General features: G+C 48.3%; 1 protein-coding gene across 3 annotated transcripts in view; it reads right to left on the minus strand.

The window, feature by feature from the left end:
* DNAI2 (dynein axonemal intermediate chain 2) overlaps positions 1-15,986 on the minus strand; it is a 30,604-nt gene extending 14,618 nt beyond the window's left edge. For all 3 annotated transcript variants that reach the window (XM_021670845.2, XM_012453960.3, XM_064369763.1), the window contains exons 1-5: positions 15,804-15,986; positions 12,051-12,212; positions 9,756-9,877; positions 6,338-6,480; positions 4,921-5,034 (exon numbers count right to left, since the gene is read on the minus strand). In XM_021670845.2, coding sequence (XP_021526520.2) covers positions 4,921-5,034; positions 6,338-6,480; positions 9,756-9,877; positions 12,051-12,212; positions 15,804-15,986 — 724 coding nt within the window. The remainder of the gene's footprint in view (positions 1-4,920; positions 5,035-6,337; positions 6,481-9,755; positions 9,878-12,050; positions 12,213-15,803) is intronic.
* Between the last annotated feature and the right edge of the window lie 275 nt (positions 15,987-16,261).

The raw sequence follows: 16,261 nt of genomic DNA on the forward strand, positions 1-16,261 counted from the left end.
CACGGTGGCCTTGAAAAATCACATTCTGTACTCCTGATGAAAAACAGTAGCCTGGCGCCACCAGAGGGAGCAGAATGGGCTGGAGCTCCTTTCAAGTCTCACGCCCAGAGAACCGTCATTACCTAACCTGTCTGGTGGTTCCCTGATAAGGCTTCTCCTGCAAGGTTGGCTGTAATTGACTTGGTTCAGCCTTTGCCTGGTGCAAAAAGTCTTTTCATCAGGATGTAATTGCAGGCAACTGACTAACTCTGCAGCTTCCTGAGGCAGTGGATAACAGGGGCGGCAAGGAATAGACCCACGAAAGGCTTAAAAGGAAAAGCTGGGCCAGGTACGGTCACGCCTGTAATCCTAGCACTTTTGGGGGCTGAGGCAGGACTGCTTGAGTCCAGGAGTTCACAACCAACCTGATCAACATAACAAAACCCCCTCCCTATTTTCTCTCTCTCTCCCCCTCCCTCCCTCCCACTCTCTCTCTCTCTCTTTCTCTTTATTTCTCTCTTTAGAGACAAGATCTCACTATGCTGCCCAGGCTAGTTTTGAACTCCCGAACTCAGGCGATCCTCCCGCCTCGGCCTCCCAAAGTGCTAGGATTACAGACGTGAACCACCGTGCATGGCCTCTATTATATTTAAAGAAAAAAGTAAATAAATGGAAGGAAAAGCCGGAGCATGATGTGTCCACAAGGGCTTTGAAAAGCTCTGACATATTCCTGGGAGTCTAGAGGGCCACATGCGTGGAGAGAGCTGTGTGCATGCCCAGAGCTGTGTCATGCTCAGGAAAGCCGACAAAGCCCTAAACTCACCTCATCTCTGCACTGACGCTAAGGCAGAGTTAACAACGGCCCGCTGCGTGTAAAGCCATGCTCACACGCACACAGAGCCCCCTAGCAGAGAAGGGGAGGTGTTTTTTTGACAGATGCTTAAGGGAATTTTTGTCCAGTCATTCACTAATCACTAAGCTAAGCAGAGACTACAGTGGGCACATGTGACAGAGAATACAGACTTCCCAGAACCAGCTAAGAAAATTCCTGAATGCAACGAAGAACAACTACAGCAAACAGCGACAGCACAAATCTGCGCGGCCTGTCGACCTGATCTGCAGAGTTCCCACATTACATCATACACAAAGGATAGTTTTTAATAAAAAACATTATAAGACATGCAAAGAAACAAAAATATATGGCCCATTACGGGAATGAAAAAGCAATAAATAGAGACTGTCCCCGAGAAGCCCGAATGTCAGCCTAACTACGCAAAGGCCTTACATCAGCTCTGCTAAACACGCTCAGAGAACTAAAGGAAGTCACATTGAAAGAACTCAAGAAAAGCATGAGATGATATCTCACCAAATAAAAAGTACAAATAGACAGAAATTATTATTATTAGTATTGGAGACAAGAGATTCGCTTTGTTGCCCAGCCTGGAGTGCAGTGGTGTGATCTCGGCTGACTGCAACCTCTGCCTCCTGGGTTCAAGCAATTCTCTTGCCTCAACCTCCCAACTAGGTGGGCCTACAGGTGCGTGCCACCACACCTGACTGATTTTTTTTTTTTTTTGTATTTTATTAGAGATGGGGTTTGATCATGTTGCCCAGGCTGGTCTTGAACTCCTGAGCTCAGTTAATCCACCCACCTCAGCCTCCCAAAGTGCTGGGATTACAGGCATGAGCCACTGCACCCGAACAAGACAGAAATTACTTTTTAAAAAAAGAGCAAATAGAAATTATGGAGCCAATAACCAAAATAAACATATGGTAGAGAAGCTTCAGGATGGCATGTTTGAGCAAGCAGAAAATTACTGAACTTGAAGATGAGTCAATTGAGATTACGTAGTCTGAGGAACAGAAAGAAAAGAGAAGAAAGAAAAACAGAGTCTAAAGACCTATGGGACACCATCAAGCATGCCAACATACACATAATGGAAGTCACAGAAGGAGAGGAGAGAGAGAAAGGGTAGGAAAGGATGTTTGAAGAAATAATGGTTGTAAATATTCCATATTTGGTTTAAAAAAAAAATCAATCTATACATCCAAGAAACTCAATGAATTCCAGGTGGGACAAACTCAAAGATATTCATACCTTGAAACATCATAATCAAAGCTGAAGCCAGAGACTCTTGAAAGAAGCAAGAGAAAAAATGACTCATCACATACATGGGGTCATCAATGAGATTAACAGCTGAAGCTGGGCGAGGTGGCTCCCACCTGAAATCCCAGCACTTTGGGAGGCTGAGGCAGGAGAATAACTTGAACCTGAGAGGCAGAGGTTGCAATGAGCTGAGATTGTGCCACTGCACTCCAGCCTGGAGACAGAGAGAGAGACTCCATTCCAAAAAAAAAAATTATGATCCATCTGTATGTCAGCTATATCTAATCTACAAGAGACATACTTTATTTTTATTTTTATTTTTTTTTTGAGATGGAGATATTATACACTGATAAAAGGGTGAATTAACTAGGAAAACATAACAATTATAAACATGTATATATACCAAATAACATAGCCTTAACATTCAGGAAGCAAAATCTGACAAAATTGAAGGAGAAATAGACAATTCAACAATAATAATTGCAGATGTCAGTATCCTACTTTCAATAATAGATTGAATAGTAACGACTAGGTGAAGGATCAGTGAGGAAATAGAAGTCTTGACCAACACTGTGAACAAGACCTCCCAGACATCTACAGAACACGCCACTGGACAATAAGCAGAATATAGTCTTCCCAAGTGCTCATGGAACAGTCTCCAGGATAGATAATAAACTAGGCCATAAAACAAGTCTCAATAAATTTTAAAGGACTGAAATAAGGCCAGGCATGGTGGTTCACATCTGTAATCCCAGCATTCCAAGAGGCCAGCTGAAGCAGGTGGATCGCTTGAGCCCAGGAGTTTAAGACCAGCCTGGGCAACATAGTGAAACCTGTGTCTACAAAAACTACAAAAATTAGCCAAGCATGGTGGCACATGCCTGTAGTCCCAGCCATGTACTCGGGAGGCTGAGGTAGGAGGATTGCCTGGACCTAGGAGGTCAAGGCTGCAACGAGCTGTGATTGGGCCACTGCACGCCAGTCTGGGAAACAGAGCAAAACTCTGTATCAAAAAAAAAAAAAAAAGAGTGAAATAATGCAAAGTGTATTTTCTGACCAAACTGAAATGAAACTAGGAATCAATAACCAAAGGAAAACTAGAAAATTTATACATATGTGGAAGATAAACAACATATGCCTAAACACCAATGGATCAAAGAAGAATTCAAAAGGGAAACTAGAACATACTTTGAAATAAATGAACACGAAAATATTCCACACCAAAGCATATGGGAAGCAGCTAAAGTAGTGTTTACAGGGAAATTTACCACTCCAGATGCCTGTATTTTTTAAAATCCCAAATCAATAGCCTAACTTTCCACCTTAGAAATTAGAAAAATTAGCGCAAATTAAATTCAAAACAAACAGAAGGAAAGACGTAAAAAAATAGTGGTGTGAAAAGAAATAGAGAATTAAAAAACAACTGAGAAAAATCAATACAGCCAAAAGTTGGTTCTTTGAAAAGAAAATGAAATTGACAGCCCTCTAGGTAGTCTGACCAAGTGAAAAAGAGTAAAGTTGGATTTCTTTAATTACTGAATTACTAAAGTCAGGAATGAAATAGGGAAATTACTACCAACACTGCAGAAATGAAAACGATTATAAGGGATCCAGGCATGGTCACTCATGCCTGTAATCCCAGCACTTTGGGAGTCTGAGGCGGGCGAACCAAGAGGTCAGGAGTTCAAGACCAGCCTGACCAACATGATGAAACCCCATCTCCACTAAAAATACAAAAATTAGCCAGGTGTGGTGGCAAGCGCCTGTAATCCCAGCTACTCAGGAGGCTGAGGCAGGAGAATCTCCTGAACCCCGGAGATGGAGACTGCAGTGAGCTGAGATCATGCCACTGCACCCCAGCCTGGGCAACAGAGTGAGACCCTGTCTCAAAAAAAAAAAAAAAAAAAAAAGGATTGTAAGGGAACACTGTGAACAATTATATGTCAACTAGACAACTTGATGAAATGGAAAAGTTCCAAGAAAGACAGAAACTATCAAAACCAATTAAAGAACAGAAAATGTGAACAGATCTGTAACAATAAAGGGATTGAATTAGTAATTTTTAAGTTTCCAAAGAAGAAAACCCGGGAACCAGATGACTTCACTGATGAGTTCTACCAAACATTTCAAGAATTAATACTGGCCAGGCCAGTGGCTCACACCAGTAATCCTAGCACTTTGGAAGGTCAAGGCAGGAGGATGACTTGAGGTCAAGAATTCGAGACCAGTCTGTCTAACATGGTGAAACCCCAGCTCTACTGAAAAAATAGAAAAACTGGCTGGGTGTGGTGGTACGAGCCTGTAGTTCCAGCTACTTGGGAGGCTGAGACAGGAGAATCGCTTGAATCCGAGAGGTGGAGGCTGCAGTGAGCTGAGATCGCGCTACTGCACTCCAGCCTGGGTGACCGAGCGAGACTGTCTCAAAAAAAAGAATTAATACCAATTCTTCATAAAATTCCAAACACAGAAGAGAAGGGAACACTTCCCAACTCATTCTATAAGGCCCGTAGTATCCATAATCATTAGCATGTGGGTTTCCCGGACTGCCTCTCCCAAAATGGGGCTCCCCAATGCTCTCATCATCCCTTTATGGCTGGCCCTAGTCAAATATTCTCTGACTTTACTTGAACTATGGTTTTAAAAAGCTGTTTATTTTGAGCTAATTTTAGATTTACAATAGTAACAGGAGACACAGCAAAACCTGCCTTGCCGGTGTCTGCAGTTGGTCAGCTATGGGAGGCCCCCACCCGCCTTGGTCCTCTATGGCCAAGCTCAGGGGCTCTGCCCCTCAGCAGCAGGACTGGCTCCGGTTAAGAGCCTGGGTCCTTCCTTACCTATCTGTCCATTGTAGCAGCCACCCAGGAGCACGTGGGAATCTTTGGGGTTGTACTCCAACGTAACGAGCGGAGAAGATGGCTTCAGAGCAAGTTCAGGCTTGTTGGGGTTTTCTAAAAGCAGAAAAAAATTATCCCACCAGGACTGGAAAGAAAAGGACAGGATCAACAGGGTTCACCCCTTCTGCAGGTGGGTAGCAGGGGCATGGTGGGGGGGCGCGGTGGTTGGGGGAAGCTTGGAAGCCTCTCTGGTCTGTCCCCAGGCTACACGCCCTGGTCCACCTTGGCCAGAATCTGGCATTCTTGATCCTAGGGGCTTTGCTGATGGTTTTTCTTTTTGGTGATCAGGATTGGGGTATGCCTATGTATGTGATAATTATATTTCTAGTTCAGTTCCCAGGTTTGGTGTCAAATGAGGTTTTGATACTAAGGTTTTTACGTAAAGTCAACTCTCTGCTAATTTCTTCGAACCAGGTCTGTGGATGCAGATGATGATGGAGTCCACCACCCCATGGGGCTGCTGTCAGAACTCACTGAGCTGCCGCTGTGTCAGGCGTTCGCTCTGTGCCTGGCACCTACACGTTTATTTTAATAATGATGACAATAAAGGGAAGCCACCACCATGTGCCCCTGCCAGTGCCTTGCCGACCCTTCTGCAGACAATGGTTTGTGCTCCTAAATGGATACACTGCCATGAATTAAAGGTAAGTGTCTGGACGGGTGGGACAGAGGCATGAGTTCTGTTCCTCCGCCCCTTAGGTCCCTTCTCAGTCTGCTGGGCACTCTTTCTGATATGCTCTTTTCTCTGATATGCTCTTTGTTTTTTTTTTGTTTTTGTTTTTTTTTTTTTGAGACAAAGTCTTGCTCTATCACCCAGACTGGAGTGCAGTGTCATGATAGCTCACTGCAACTTCTGCCTCCTGGGTTCAAGTGACTCTCCTGCCTCAGTCTCCCGAGTAGCTGGGATTATAGGTTCCTGTCACCACGCCCAGCTAATTTTTGTATTTTTAGTAGAGATGGGGTTTCATCATGTTAACTGGGCTGGTCTTGAACTCCTGACCTCAGGTAATCCACCTGCCTTGGCCTCCCAAAGTACAGGCATGAGTCACTGCGCCCGGCCTGATACACCCTTTAGGAGCTAAGAATTGGGATCCCATGGGGTCAGGTCTTCATGCCTTGGACTAACAATCTGGAATTGGAGGGGGTTTCCTGCTTCTGATTTCACCCTGCTTGGCTCTGCCTGAAACCAGACAAGGAAGGAAGGAGAAGAGTGGCTTCCTCCTCGGTTGCGGGCCCCTCCCTTGAGGCACCAACCCCGTAAGTGTTCATGACGTCCTGTCCCTCACTTCCCCTCCTCCGCTTGTGCTGGTCCCAGTCCTCAGCTCTCCCAGGCCACCGGGACCCCCCTGCTTCTCACCCAGGTCCCAGATGTATGAATCGTTGCTCATGCCCACAGGTGCCCGCTGAAAATCCAAGCAGGAGTATGCCACTGCCAACTTCCTGTTGCCATCAGGGTGCCAGGAGAGGTGTGTGGCAGCCCTCTTGATTTCCTGGGGGTCCCTGCAGGGGAGAGGGAAGAGAGCAGAAGGCTGGATATCAGGCTCCCCAATTTCTCTCTCTTTTCTTTTCCAGACAGAGTCTTGCTCTGTCCCCCAGACAGTAGCATGATCTCGGCTCACCGTGATGTCTGCCTCCTGGGTTCAAGTGATTCTCCTGCTTCAGCCTCCTGAGGAGCTGGGATTACAGGCACCCACCACCATGCACGGCTAATTTCTGTATTTTTAGTAGAGATGAAGTTTTGCCATGTTTCCTCGGCTAGTCTTGAACTCCTGACCTCAGATGATCCACCTGCCTCAGCCTCCCACAGTGCTGGGATTACAGGCACCCACCACCATGCACGGCTAATTTCTGTATTTTTAGTAGAGATGAAGTTTTTGCCATGTTTCCTCGGCTGGTCTTGAACTCCTGACCTCAGATGATCCACCCGCCTCGGCCTCCCACAGTGCTGGGATTACAAGCATGAGCCACCGCGTCCAGCCCCTTAGATGATTCCTAATGCATCATCCTGCTCGGGCGGTCCATATAAGAGGTCAGAGCCCAGCAGGGCTGGAGGGCAATAGGAAGGCAGCCCCTGCCTGCACACCCCCTCCTGCACGCCCCTTGCTCACAGCATTTGGCCCTGCTCTGTACACCATGGGTCAGCCCTGCATTAGAAAAGAGTCCTTTCTGGTTGTGCTGGGACTGGGCTAGGTACTTCCCAGGGTCCTAAGTCAGTTGTGGTAGTGAAATGAATTCCCTAGAGTTGGTGTTTGAGGCAAGTCATTTCCAAAAATATATATATATATATATATATATATATATATATATATATATATATATATACCTTTCACCTCCATAGTCCTGCATCACCCAGACCCAGGGTCTGACCCCTGCAGGTCCGGAGGTCTCCCCTCCCCATTCCCCCAGCACCTCCCACTGCTCTATTCCAGCCTCCTGCTCATCTCCACTCATCTGATTGGACATGGACATCCTTGCATTTTTCTTCATGGTTAAAACCAAGGCCACAGAGCACAGCCTTTCTCACTACCACTTCCCTTCTACCAGCCTTCAAGGCCAAGATGTTCTTCCCCAGTCCTCTCCCCGCCCTGTTCCCAAGCTCTTCTTCCTATCAGCTTATTTCGTACACCCTACAAAGGTACCCTGGGATGGGGTATTCGGTTCCTGGGGCTGCTCCAACGAGGTCCCACAAACTGAGTGGCTTCAAATGACAGAAATTGATTCTCTCACAGTTCCAGATGCCAGAGGTCCAAAATCACAGATGTTCTCCTCACATCAAGCATATAAACATACATACACGGCCGGGCGCGATGGCTCACACCTGTATTCCCAGCACTTTGGGAGGCCGAGGCAGGCGGATCACTTGAGGTCGAGAGTTCGAGACCAGCCTGACCAACATGGAGAAACCCCTTCTCTACTAAAAATACAAAATTAGCTGGGTGTGGTGGTGCATGCCTGCAATCCCAGCTACTCGGGAGGCTAAGGCAGGAGAATCGCTTGAACCCAGGAGTCAGTGGTCGCGGTGAGCCGAGATCGTGCCATTGCACTCCAGCCTGGGCAACAAGAGTGAAACTTCGTATCAGAAACAAAACAAAAAATAAACCATACGTGGACATATATACACACATACACGTATACACGTATGCATGTATTTATGCACATATCCAGATGCTCCTTGACTAACGATGCTGGCTACGTCGGATAAACCCATGGTAAGTTGGAAATATCAGGAGCTAGAAATGCATTGAATCCACCTATCTACCGAGCATCACATCTTAGCCGCGCCTGCGTGCTCAGAACACCTGTATTAGCCTATAGTTGGGCAAAATTGCCTAACACAAAGCCTGTTTTATAATAAAGAGGTGAACAGCGCATGTAATTTACTGAATACTGTACTGAGAGGGAAAACAGAATGGGTATACAGGCACTTGCAGTACGGTTTCTACTGGATTTGTATTGCTTTTGCAGCACTGTGAAATCAAAAAATGGTTTCAGTTGGGGACTGCCCGAGTGTCACTCTGCACACACTTCTGCGCCGGCTTTGTTTTTCTTTGGTTTTCACACACTGAAGCCCGGAAATCACTCTGTATCTGCACATAAGAAGTTGCAGCGCTCATTTTTCTTTCTTTTTTTCTTTTTGGAGACAGAGTCTCACTCCATTGCCCAGGCTGGAGTGCAGTGGCGCAATCTCAGCTCACTGCAACCTCTGCCTCCCGGGGTTCAAGTGACTCTCCTGCCTCAGCATCCCCAGTAGCTGGGATTACAGGTGTGTGCACCACACCCGGCCAATTTCTTTTAAAATTTTATTTAGATGGTGTCTCACTCTGTCTCCCAGGCTGAAGTGCAGTGGCACAATCTCGGCTCACTGCAACCTCCACCTCCTGGGTTCAAGTGATTCTCCTACCTCAGCCTCCCAAGGAGCTGGGATTACAGGTGCATGCCACCACACCCAGCTAATTTTTATGTTTTTTAGTAGAGATGGGTTTTCGCCATGTTGGTCAGCCTGGTCTTGAACTCCTGACCTCAGATAATCTACCTGCCTCAGCCTCCCAAAGTGCTGGGATTACAGGTGTGAGCCACCGCGCCTGGCTAATTTTTGTTTTTTAAGTAGAGACGGGGTTTCACCATGTTGACCAGGCTGGTCTCCAACTCCTGTCCTCAGGTAATGCGCCCGCCTTGGCCTCCCAAAGTGCTGAGATTATAGGCGTGAGCCACCGCACCCGGCCTGCTGGCTCATTTTACCAGCGTTGTGTGGGTGTACCGGAATTGCCAGAACCAGGCCTCTACAGATGGACTTAGCCAGTCTTTGGCTGGCACACACCCTCTGCAGTGAATACCCACACCTGCAGTGATTTCACACACACACACCTGTGGGATGAATCCCTGGTGTCAAACTGCTGTCTTCTGGGGTTATTCAGATATTCTCGCATGAGTGCAGGCTGGGGCGGGGGTCTGTTTGCCCACAGCACTGCTAGCTGCTCACGCTAGGTACTCGTATTTACTCTACACTGTGGGAACATGCCCCGCTTGTACGTAGCTTGGCAATTTCACTTTCCCTGGAGTCCGTATTCCATTTCCGTCAACCAGACCCGCCCCCAGAGCAGGGCCACTTCTCTGCTGGGCACCTTATTACCATGTCGCTTATCACGCTTGGAGCACAGAGAGTGCTGCACCCAGGGCACACAGTGACTGGCAAGGAGTCACCTTTGGGGGCACCCACGTCCACGCCTTTGGGGGTGGCAGAGGGTGGCCAGACACCTGCCTTGCTATGGCGCTACCTGAAAACATTGATGGTTTTAGCCGAAGGGGCCTCCTCCATCACTTCCACGGCCTCCTCGTCGTTGAAATACTCCTCATAGATGTCAATGGCATTGTTCTGCTTGATGCAGTGCTCCATGATCTGGGGGGACACATCGGAAGTCCTTAGCCATAAAGGGAGTTCCTTTCAGATTGCTCAGGCCTGCGATGGTGTCTGGGAGGGACAGGACATAGCCAGGGACCTTTTCTCATCCATCTAACCATGTGCTTTCAACGGGGGAATTTTCTATTGGTTTCTGGTTGTAAAATAATATTACTTTTTATGTACGAAGCATAGAAATACATGCAGCACATGAACAGATACACAATATGTCTATGGCATTCACATTTTATGGGCCGGGCGCCGTGGCTCACGCCTGTAATCCCAGCACTTTGGGAGGTCGAAGCGGGTGGATTACTTGAGGTCAGGAGTTTGAGACCAGCCTGACTAACATGGTGAAACCCTGTCTCTACCAAAAATGCAATAAATAAATAAATAAATAAATAAATTAGCTGGGCATGGTGGCAGGCACCTGTAATCCCAGCTACTTGGAAGGCTGAGGCAGGAGAATTGCTTGAACCCAGGAGGTGGAGATTGCAGTGAGCCAAGATCACACCACTGCACTCCAGCCTGGGTGACAGAGTGAGACTCCATCTCAACAACAACAACAAATATTTTATGGAGAAAGGAGGCCCTTAGAAAAAACATGAGGGGTAATAATGAAAAAAAGATTGAAGAACACCATGCTAGCCAAAAAAATTATTATTTTGAGACAGAGTCTTGCTCTGCCACCCAGGTAGAATGCAGTGAGTGGCACAATCTAGGCTCATGCAGCCTTCGTCTCTCGGGTTCAAGCAAGTCTTCTGGCTTGGCCTCCTGAGTAGCTGAAACTACGGGCACCTGCCGCCACAGCTGGCTAATTTTTGTATTTTTAGTAGAGACAGGGTTTTGCTATGTTGGCCAGGCTGGTCTCAAACTCCTGAGCTCAAGTGATCTGCCTGCCTCAGCCTCCCAAAGTGCTGGGATTACAGGTGTGAGCCATCGAGCCCGGCCCAAACAAAATTATTCATCTCTCCATATATGTGTGTGTGTATGTGTGTGTGCATGTGTGTGTATATATGTGTGTGTCTGTGTGTGTGCATGTGTGTGTATGTGTGTATGTGTGTGTGTCTGTGTGTGTCTGTGTGTGTCACTCATCTCCTTTTTCTCTCCGTGTGTGTGTGTGTGTGTGTGTGTGTGTGTCTCATCTCCTTTCTCCTATCCTTGCAGACAGCTGGTTCCTCCACCCAGAATGGCCTCCCCTTTACTGCAAATGTCCAGCAAAGGACAACCAAGCCCTGCCACTTCTTCCAGGAAGCCTTCCCTGATCCCTTCAGCAAGAGATTGACCCTCTCTCCTCATGGAGTAAAAGAACAAGTCACCCTTCTCTTTCAGCATTTCTTTCTTTTTATGTTATCTGGTGAAGTCTCTGTACTGATCTTTGACCTCCAATGCACTGCAAACTCTTTGGGACGGTATGTATAGGAGATTCTTTTTCTTTTAATTTAAATTTTAAATTTCTTTTTTCTTAAAACAAAATTTTGTGCATTGGCACATATGTAGAACAATTATGTGATATTCACTTTGCAACCTCTGCTGTGCCTGGCAGAAGCTTAAAACTCAGTCCAAATTTTTTTTTTTTTGAGACAGTTTCCTTTTGTCACCCAGGCTAGAGTGCAATGCCACAATTTCGGTTCACTGCAACCTCCACCTCCCGGGTTCAAGCGATTCTCCTGCCTCAGCCTCCGGAGTAGCTGGGATAACAGGCGTGCGCCACCACGCCCAGGTAATATTTTGTATTTTTAGTAAAGACAGGGTTTCACCATGTTAGTCAGGCTGGTCTTGAACTCATGACCTCAGGTGATCCACCTGCCTCAGCTTTCCAAAGTGCTGGGATTACAGGCGTGAGCCACTGTTCCCGGCCCCAAATTTGTCGAATGAATGAATGATCCCTACTGGCTGCTGGGCGGAGCGCTTTGGGGGGTCCCCTTTGCCCAAGGTCAGACTCCTCCTAATGCCTGGTCAGCCCTTGGACCAGGTCCCTGCCTTCCCTGTTGCTCTGCGATTGGAACCTCTGTCTGCTCCAAGACAGAAGGCTCCTTCAGGTAGCAGCTGGTCCCCTTCCCCAGCGTCCACACCATCCACACAGGGAGGGCCAGGCACAGCTGGGGCACTGCACCCCCGCAGGGAGCCTGAGGGGTGGGGTTCTCACAGCTGGGCGGGGAGGAAGCCTTACAGAGCCGAGCTGCGTGATGGTGTTAATGTAGTTCTCATCCTTCTCCACTTTCTTCCGGAAGCGGATAGTCTGCTCCAGCTCCAGGGGGTTCACGTCCTTGGGCCAGCCCCCCTCGATGTGGTTAACTCCCCGAGTCTCCATCTCAAACCGCTCTGTGTTGGCCTAAACAGAGAGCCGCAGGAGGAAAGGTGTCACCCTCGTATACTCACAAACGCTTGGCCACGTCTGCAAAGCAGGATCCAGGCTCCCCAGGCTGGATGCTGAGGAGGCCCATGGCCAAAGCCGCAGTATCTTCAGATGCAGGCAAGGAACTTCCTGGTCCTAAGATGGGCACAGGTAGCTGCAACAGCGCAACCTCGTGGAGCTAGGCAGTTTTGCAGCTGGTAGCTGTGGTCATGAAAATCCAGTTCTGACCTTCTCCGAATCCTAACGGACTAGAGAAGCCTCCATCTGCTCTGTGAGAATCCAAAGAAAATGTGAATTATCTTTCTCCACCCTGTCATTAACAATGTCACCCTACCACTAACAATGTCAATGTCACAGAAATTGAATATTAAAAGTAACTCTGGCTGGGCGTGGTGGCTCACACATGTAATCCCAGCACTTTGGGAGGCCAAGGCGGGCAGATCACCTGAGGTCAGGAGTTCGAGACCAGCCTGACCAGCATGGAGAAACCCCGTCTCTACTAAAAATATAAAAATAGCCGGGTATGTGGCACATGCCTGTAATCCCAGCTACTCGGGAGGCTGAGGCAGGAGAATTTCTTGAACCTGGGAGGCAGAGGTTGCAGTGAGCCAAAATGGTGCCATTGCACTTCAGTCCGGGCAACAAGAGTGAAACTCTGTTTCAAAAAAAACAAAAAGTTGTTAACTCCGAGTTTGGATTAGCTTTGTCTGTCCTCTGTAGCAGAGAGGACAGTTTTACACGTGGGGTGCCACTTTGCCTTCTTTCCCTTTTTTTTTTTTTTTTTTTGAGACAGGGTCTCACTCTGTTGCCCAGGCTGGAGGGCAGTGCCAAGATCTCAACTCACTATAGTTTTTTTTTTTTTTTTTTTGAAACGGAGTTTCACTGTTGTTGCCCAGGCTGAAGTGCAATGATGCAATCTCAGCTCACTGCAACCTCCGCTCCCCAGGTTCAAGTGATTCTCCTGCCTCAGCCTCCCCAGTAGCTGGGATTATAGGCACATGCCACCATACTTGGCTAATTTTTGTATTTTTAGTAGAGACAGAGTTTCACCATGTTGGCCAGGCTGGTCTCAAACTCCTGATCTCAGGTGATCCACTCGCCTTGGCCTCCCAAAGTGCTGGGATTACAGGCATGAACCACTGCGCCCAGCCAGTACAGCTTTAACTTCACAGGCTGAAGTGATCCTCCCGCCTCAGCCTCCCAAGTAGCTGGGACTATAGGTGTGCACCACCACACGTGGCTAATTTTTGTTTTTCTTTTGTAGAGACGGTGTTTCGCCATATTGCCCAGGCTGGTCTCAAACTCCTGAGCTGAAGTGATCCTCCTGCCTTGACCTTCTTTTCACTTTATTTTTTAGAAAATATTTATTTATTTAATTTTAGAGACAGGTTCTGGCTCTGTTGCCCAAGCTGGAGTGCAGTGGTGCAATCACAGCTCACTGCAGCCGTGAACTCCTGGGCTTAAGCAGTCCTCCCGCCTCTGACTCCTAAGCAGCTGGGACCACAGGTGTGAGCCACCGCACCCGGCTAATTAAAAAAAGATGTGTAGAAACAAAGTCACACTATGTTGCCCAGGTTGGTCTCAAGCATCCTCCCACCTTGATCTCCCAAAGTACTGGGATCACAGGCCTGAGCCAGCACACCCAGCCCTTCCCATTTCTAAGAAATTGTGGTAAAATACACGTAACATAAAATTTACCATATAATAATTTTAAAGTGTACACTGTGGCCGCATGATTATACACAGTGCTGTGCAACCATCAACCCCAGCTACTTCCAACACTCTTACGTCACCCAGAATGGCAACCCCATCCTCATTACATCACTCTCATCTCCTTTCCATTTTTTCTTTTTTCTTATTTATTTATTTATTTTCTGAGAATCTTGCTCTGTCCTCCAGGCTGGAGTGCAGTGGTGCGATCTCAGCTCACTGCAACCTCTGCCTCCCAGGTTCAAGCAATTCTCCTGCCTCAGCCTCCTGAGTAGCTAGGATTACAGGTGTGTGCCACCACGCCTGACTAATTTTTGTATTTTTAGTAGAGACGGGGTTTCACCATGTTGGCCAGGCCAGTCTTGAACTCCTGACCTCAGGTGATCCACCCACCTTAGCCTCCCAAAGTGCTGGGATCACCAGCATGAGCCACCGTGCCCGGCTCTCCTTCCCATTTTTAAGCCAGCTCTCACAAAGGGTAAAAATTTGGATCAGCACCATAGGAAAGGTTAAAAAAAAAAGTCTGGAAAAGGCAGAGGTGCTGGAAAGAACAGGAGGTCCCCAGGGTGTGGCCCACATGGCGGTCATTCTGCTTCTTGGCTACCCCACAGCCACAGGCGTTCTCATCCCAGGGACAGCAGTTGATCCTGGGAGAGTGGCAGCTAATTCATGTGAACTGTGAGTCACTGGAACCACCCACACCCACCTGACTGTTGAACGTGTTTCGGCCAAATCAAGTGATTTGGTTATCTTTTTCTCTCCGCGGTTCTTGACCCAATCGGGGTGAATCACTTAGTTCCTACAGACAGGGAACTCTCTGGCCTCTGAACACATGACCACGGCCCCCAAGATAAGTTCTCTTATCATGGAGGCCCCCTCTGGCCAGGACTTTCTTTGAGACACTTCCCTTTTCTCCAGCTGGGTAGTTGCCTGTAGATACGAATCTCTGCCCCTCAGAATATCTCTCCCAGGCTGGGCACAGTGGCTCATGCCTGTAATCCCAGCACTTTGGGAGGCCAAGGTGGGAGGACTAGTTGGGCCCAGGACTTTGAGACCAGCCTGGGCAACATGGCAAAACCTTGTCTCTACAAGAATTACAAAAATTAGCCGGGCATGGTGGCGCACACCTGTAGTCCCAGGTCGCCATGTTGCCCAGGCTGGTCTTGAACTTCTGGGCTCAAGTGATCCACCTGCCTCAGCCTCCCAAAGTGCTGGGATTACAGGTATGAGCCACCGCACCTGGCACAATACAGTTTTTACTGAATCAGTGTTTATTGGGAGGCAGGAGGAAAGATTGATGGTGATGATGTTGGAGTAAATTCCCCGCCATGGTGGGCATGAAACACACAGAACACAGATTTGAGACCCCTGGGCATCTTCTTGAACCCCTCCTCCCCCTCCCAGCTACCAGGGAGGCTGAGGTGGGAGGATCTATTGAGGCTGGGAGGCAGAGGTTGCAGTGAGTCAACATTGTGCTACTGTATTCCTGGGTGACAGAGTGAGACCTTGTCTCAAAAAAAAAAAAAACAACTCCCAGCTGCACCAAACATCCGTAACTCCGTACACAACTCTTCAAGGTGTCTTCAGGTGTCTTCAAGGTGAAATAAGAGCTCTTGGGAGAGGGAGCGTTGTGATTTGCACTCCCCTGGCTCAGGAAGGCTGGTGCTGGGTCTTCACCTGACGCTGTGCACTGCGTGGACCTCAGGGGGAGCCTCTGGCCTCACTTCCAGCATTTGCACTTGGTCCACTCTAACTGGCTTTCAGGTGGACAAGGACCCCCAGAACCACTCACCTGCCTCAGCGGGCCACCCTGCCCACCACACCTCCCAGGCCGGGGCCCTTGGGGCAGGGACCCACCTCGTGTTCCGACATGCTGACCGAGCACTGGATGCCCGTGTCCACTGGGTTCCGCTCCACGAACTGCTTGGCCAGCTCGGGGTTGGGTGCGATGTCGATGTTCAGCTCGGCCTGGCGGTCTGAGAAATTGCACTGCTTCCCGAACTCGCTGCGCTTTTTGACGTACACGTACACGATCTCCATGGTGCCGGCTGCTGGGGGGCGGAGGGAGGGTATGGGGTGAGGGACCCCACCGGCCCCTTCCCCATCTCCACAGGTCCCGCCAGGACCACTCCAGGTTCTCAATCTGGTTGGGGCAGGAAGCAAGGGGTGCTGGGGAGAGCCTAGGGATTTGTCCACAAGCTGCATCTGCATTTAAGAAAATAACCTGAGCGCTGACTCTATGCTAAGCATTATCTTGTTTAGTTCTTGTAATTGCTCTCTGAGGAGGGCAATCAATACAAGTCACCATTTCGGCC

This window comes from Aotus nancymaae, unplaced genomic scaffold, assembly GCF_030222135.1.
Source record: "Aotus nancymaae isolate 86718 unplaced genomic scaffold, 86718_ANA_hifiasm-v0.15.2.pri h1tg000089l, whole genome shotgun sequence".
Lineage (NCBI taxonomy): Eukaryota > Metazoa > Chordata > Mammalia > Primates > Aotidae > Aotus > Aotus nancymaae.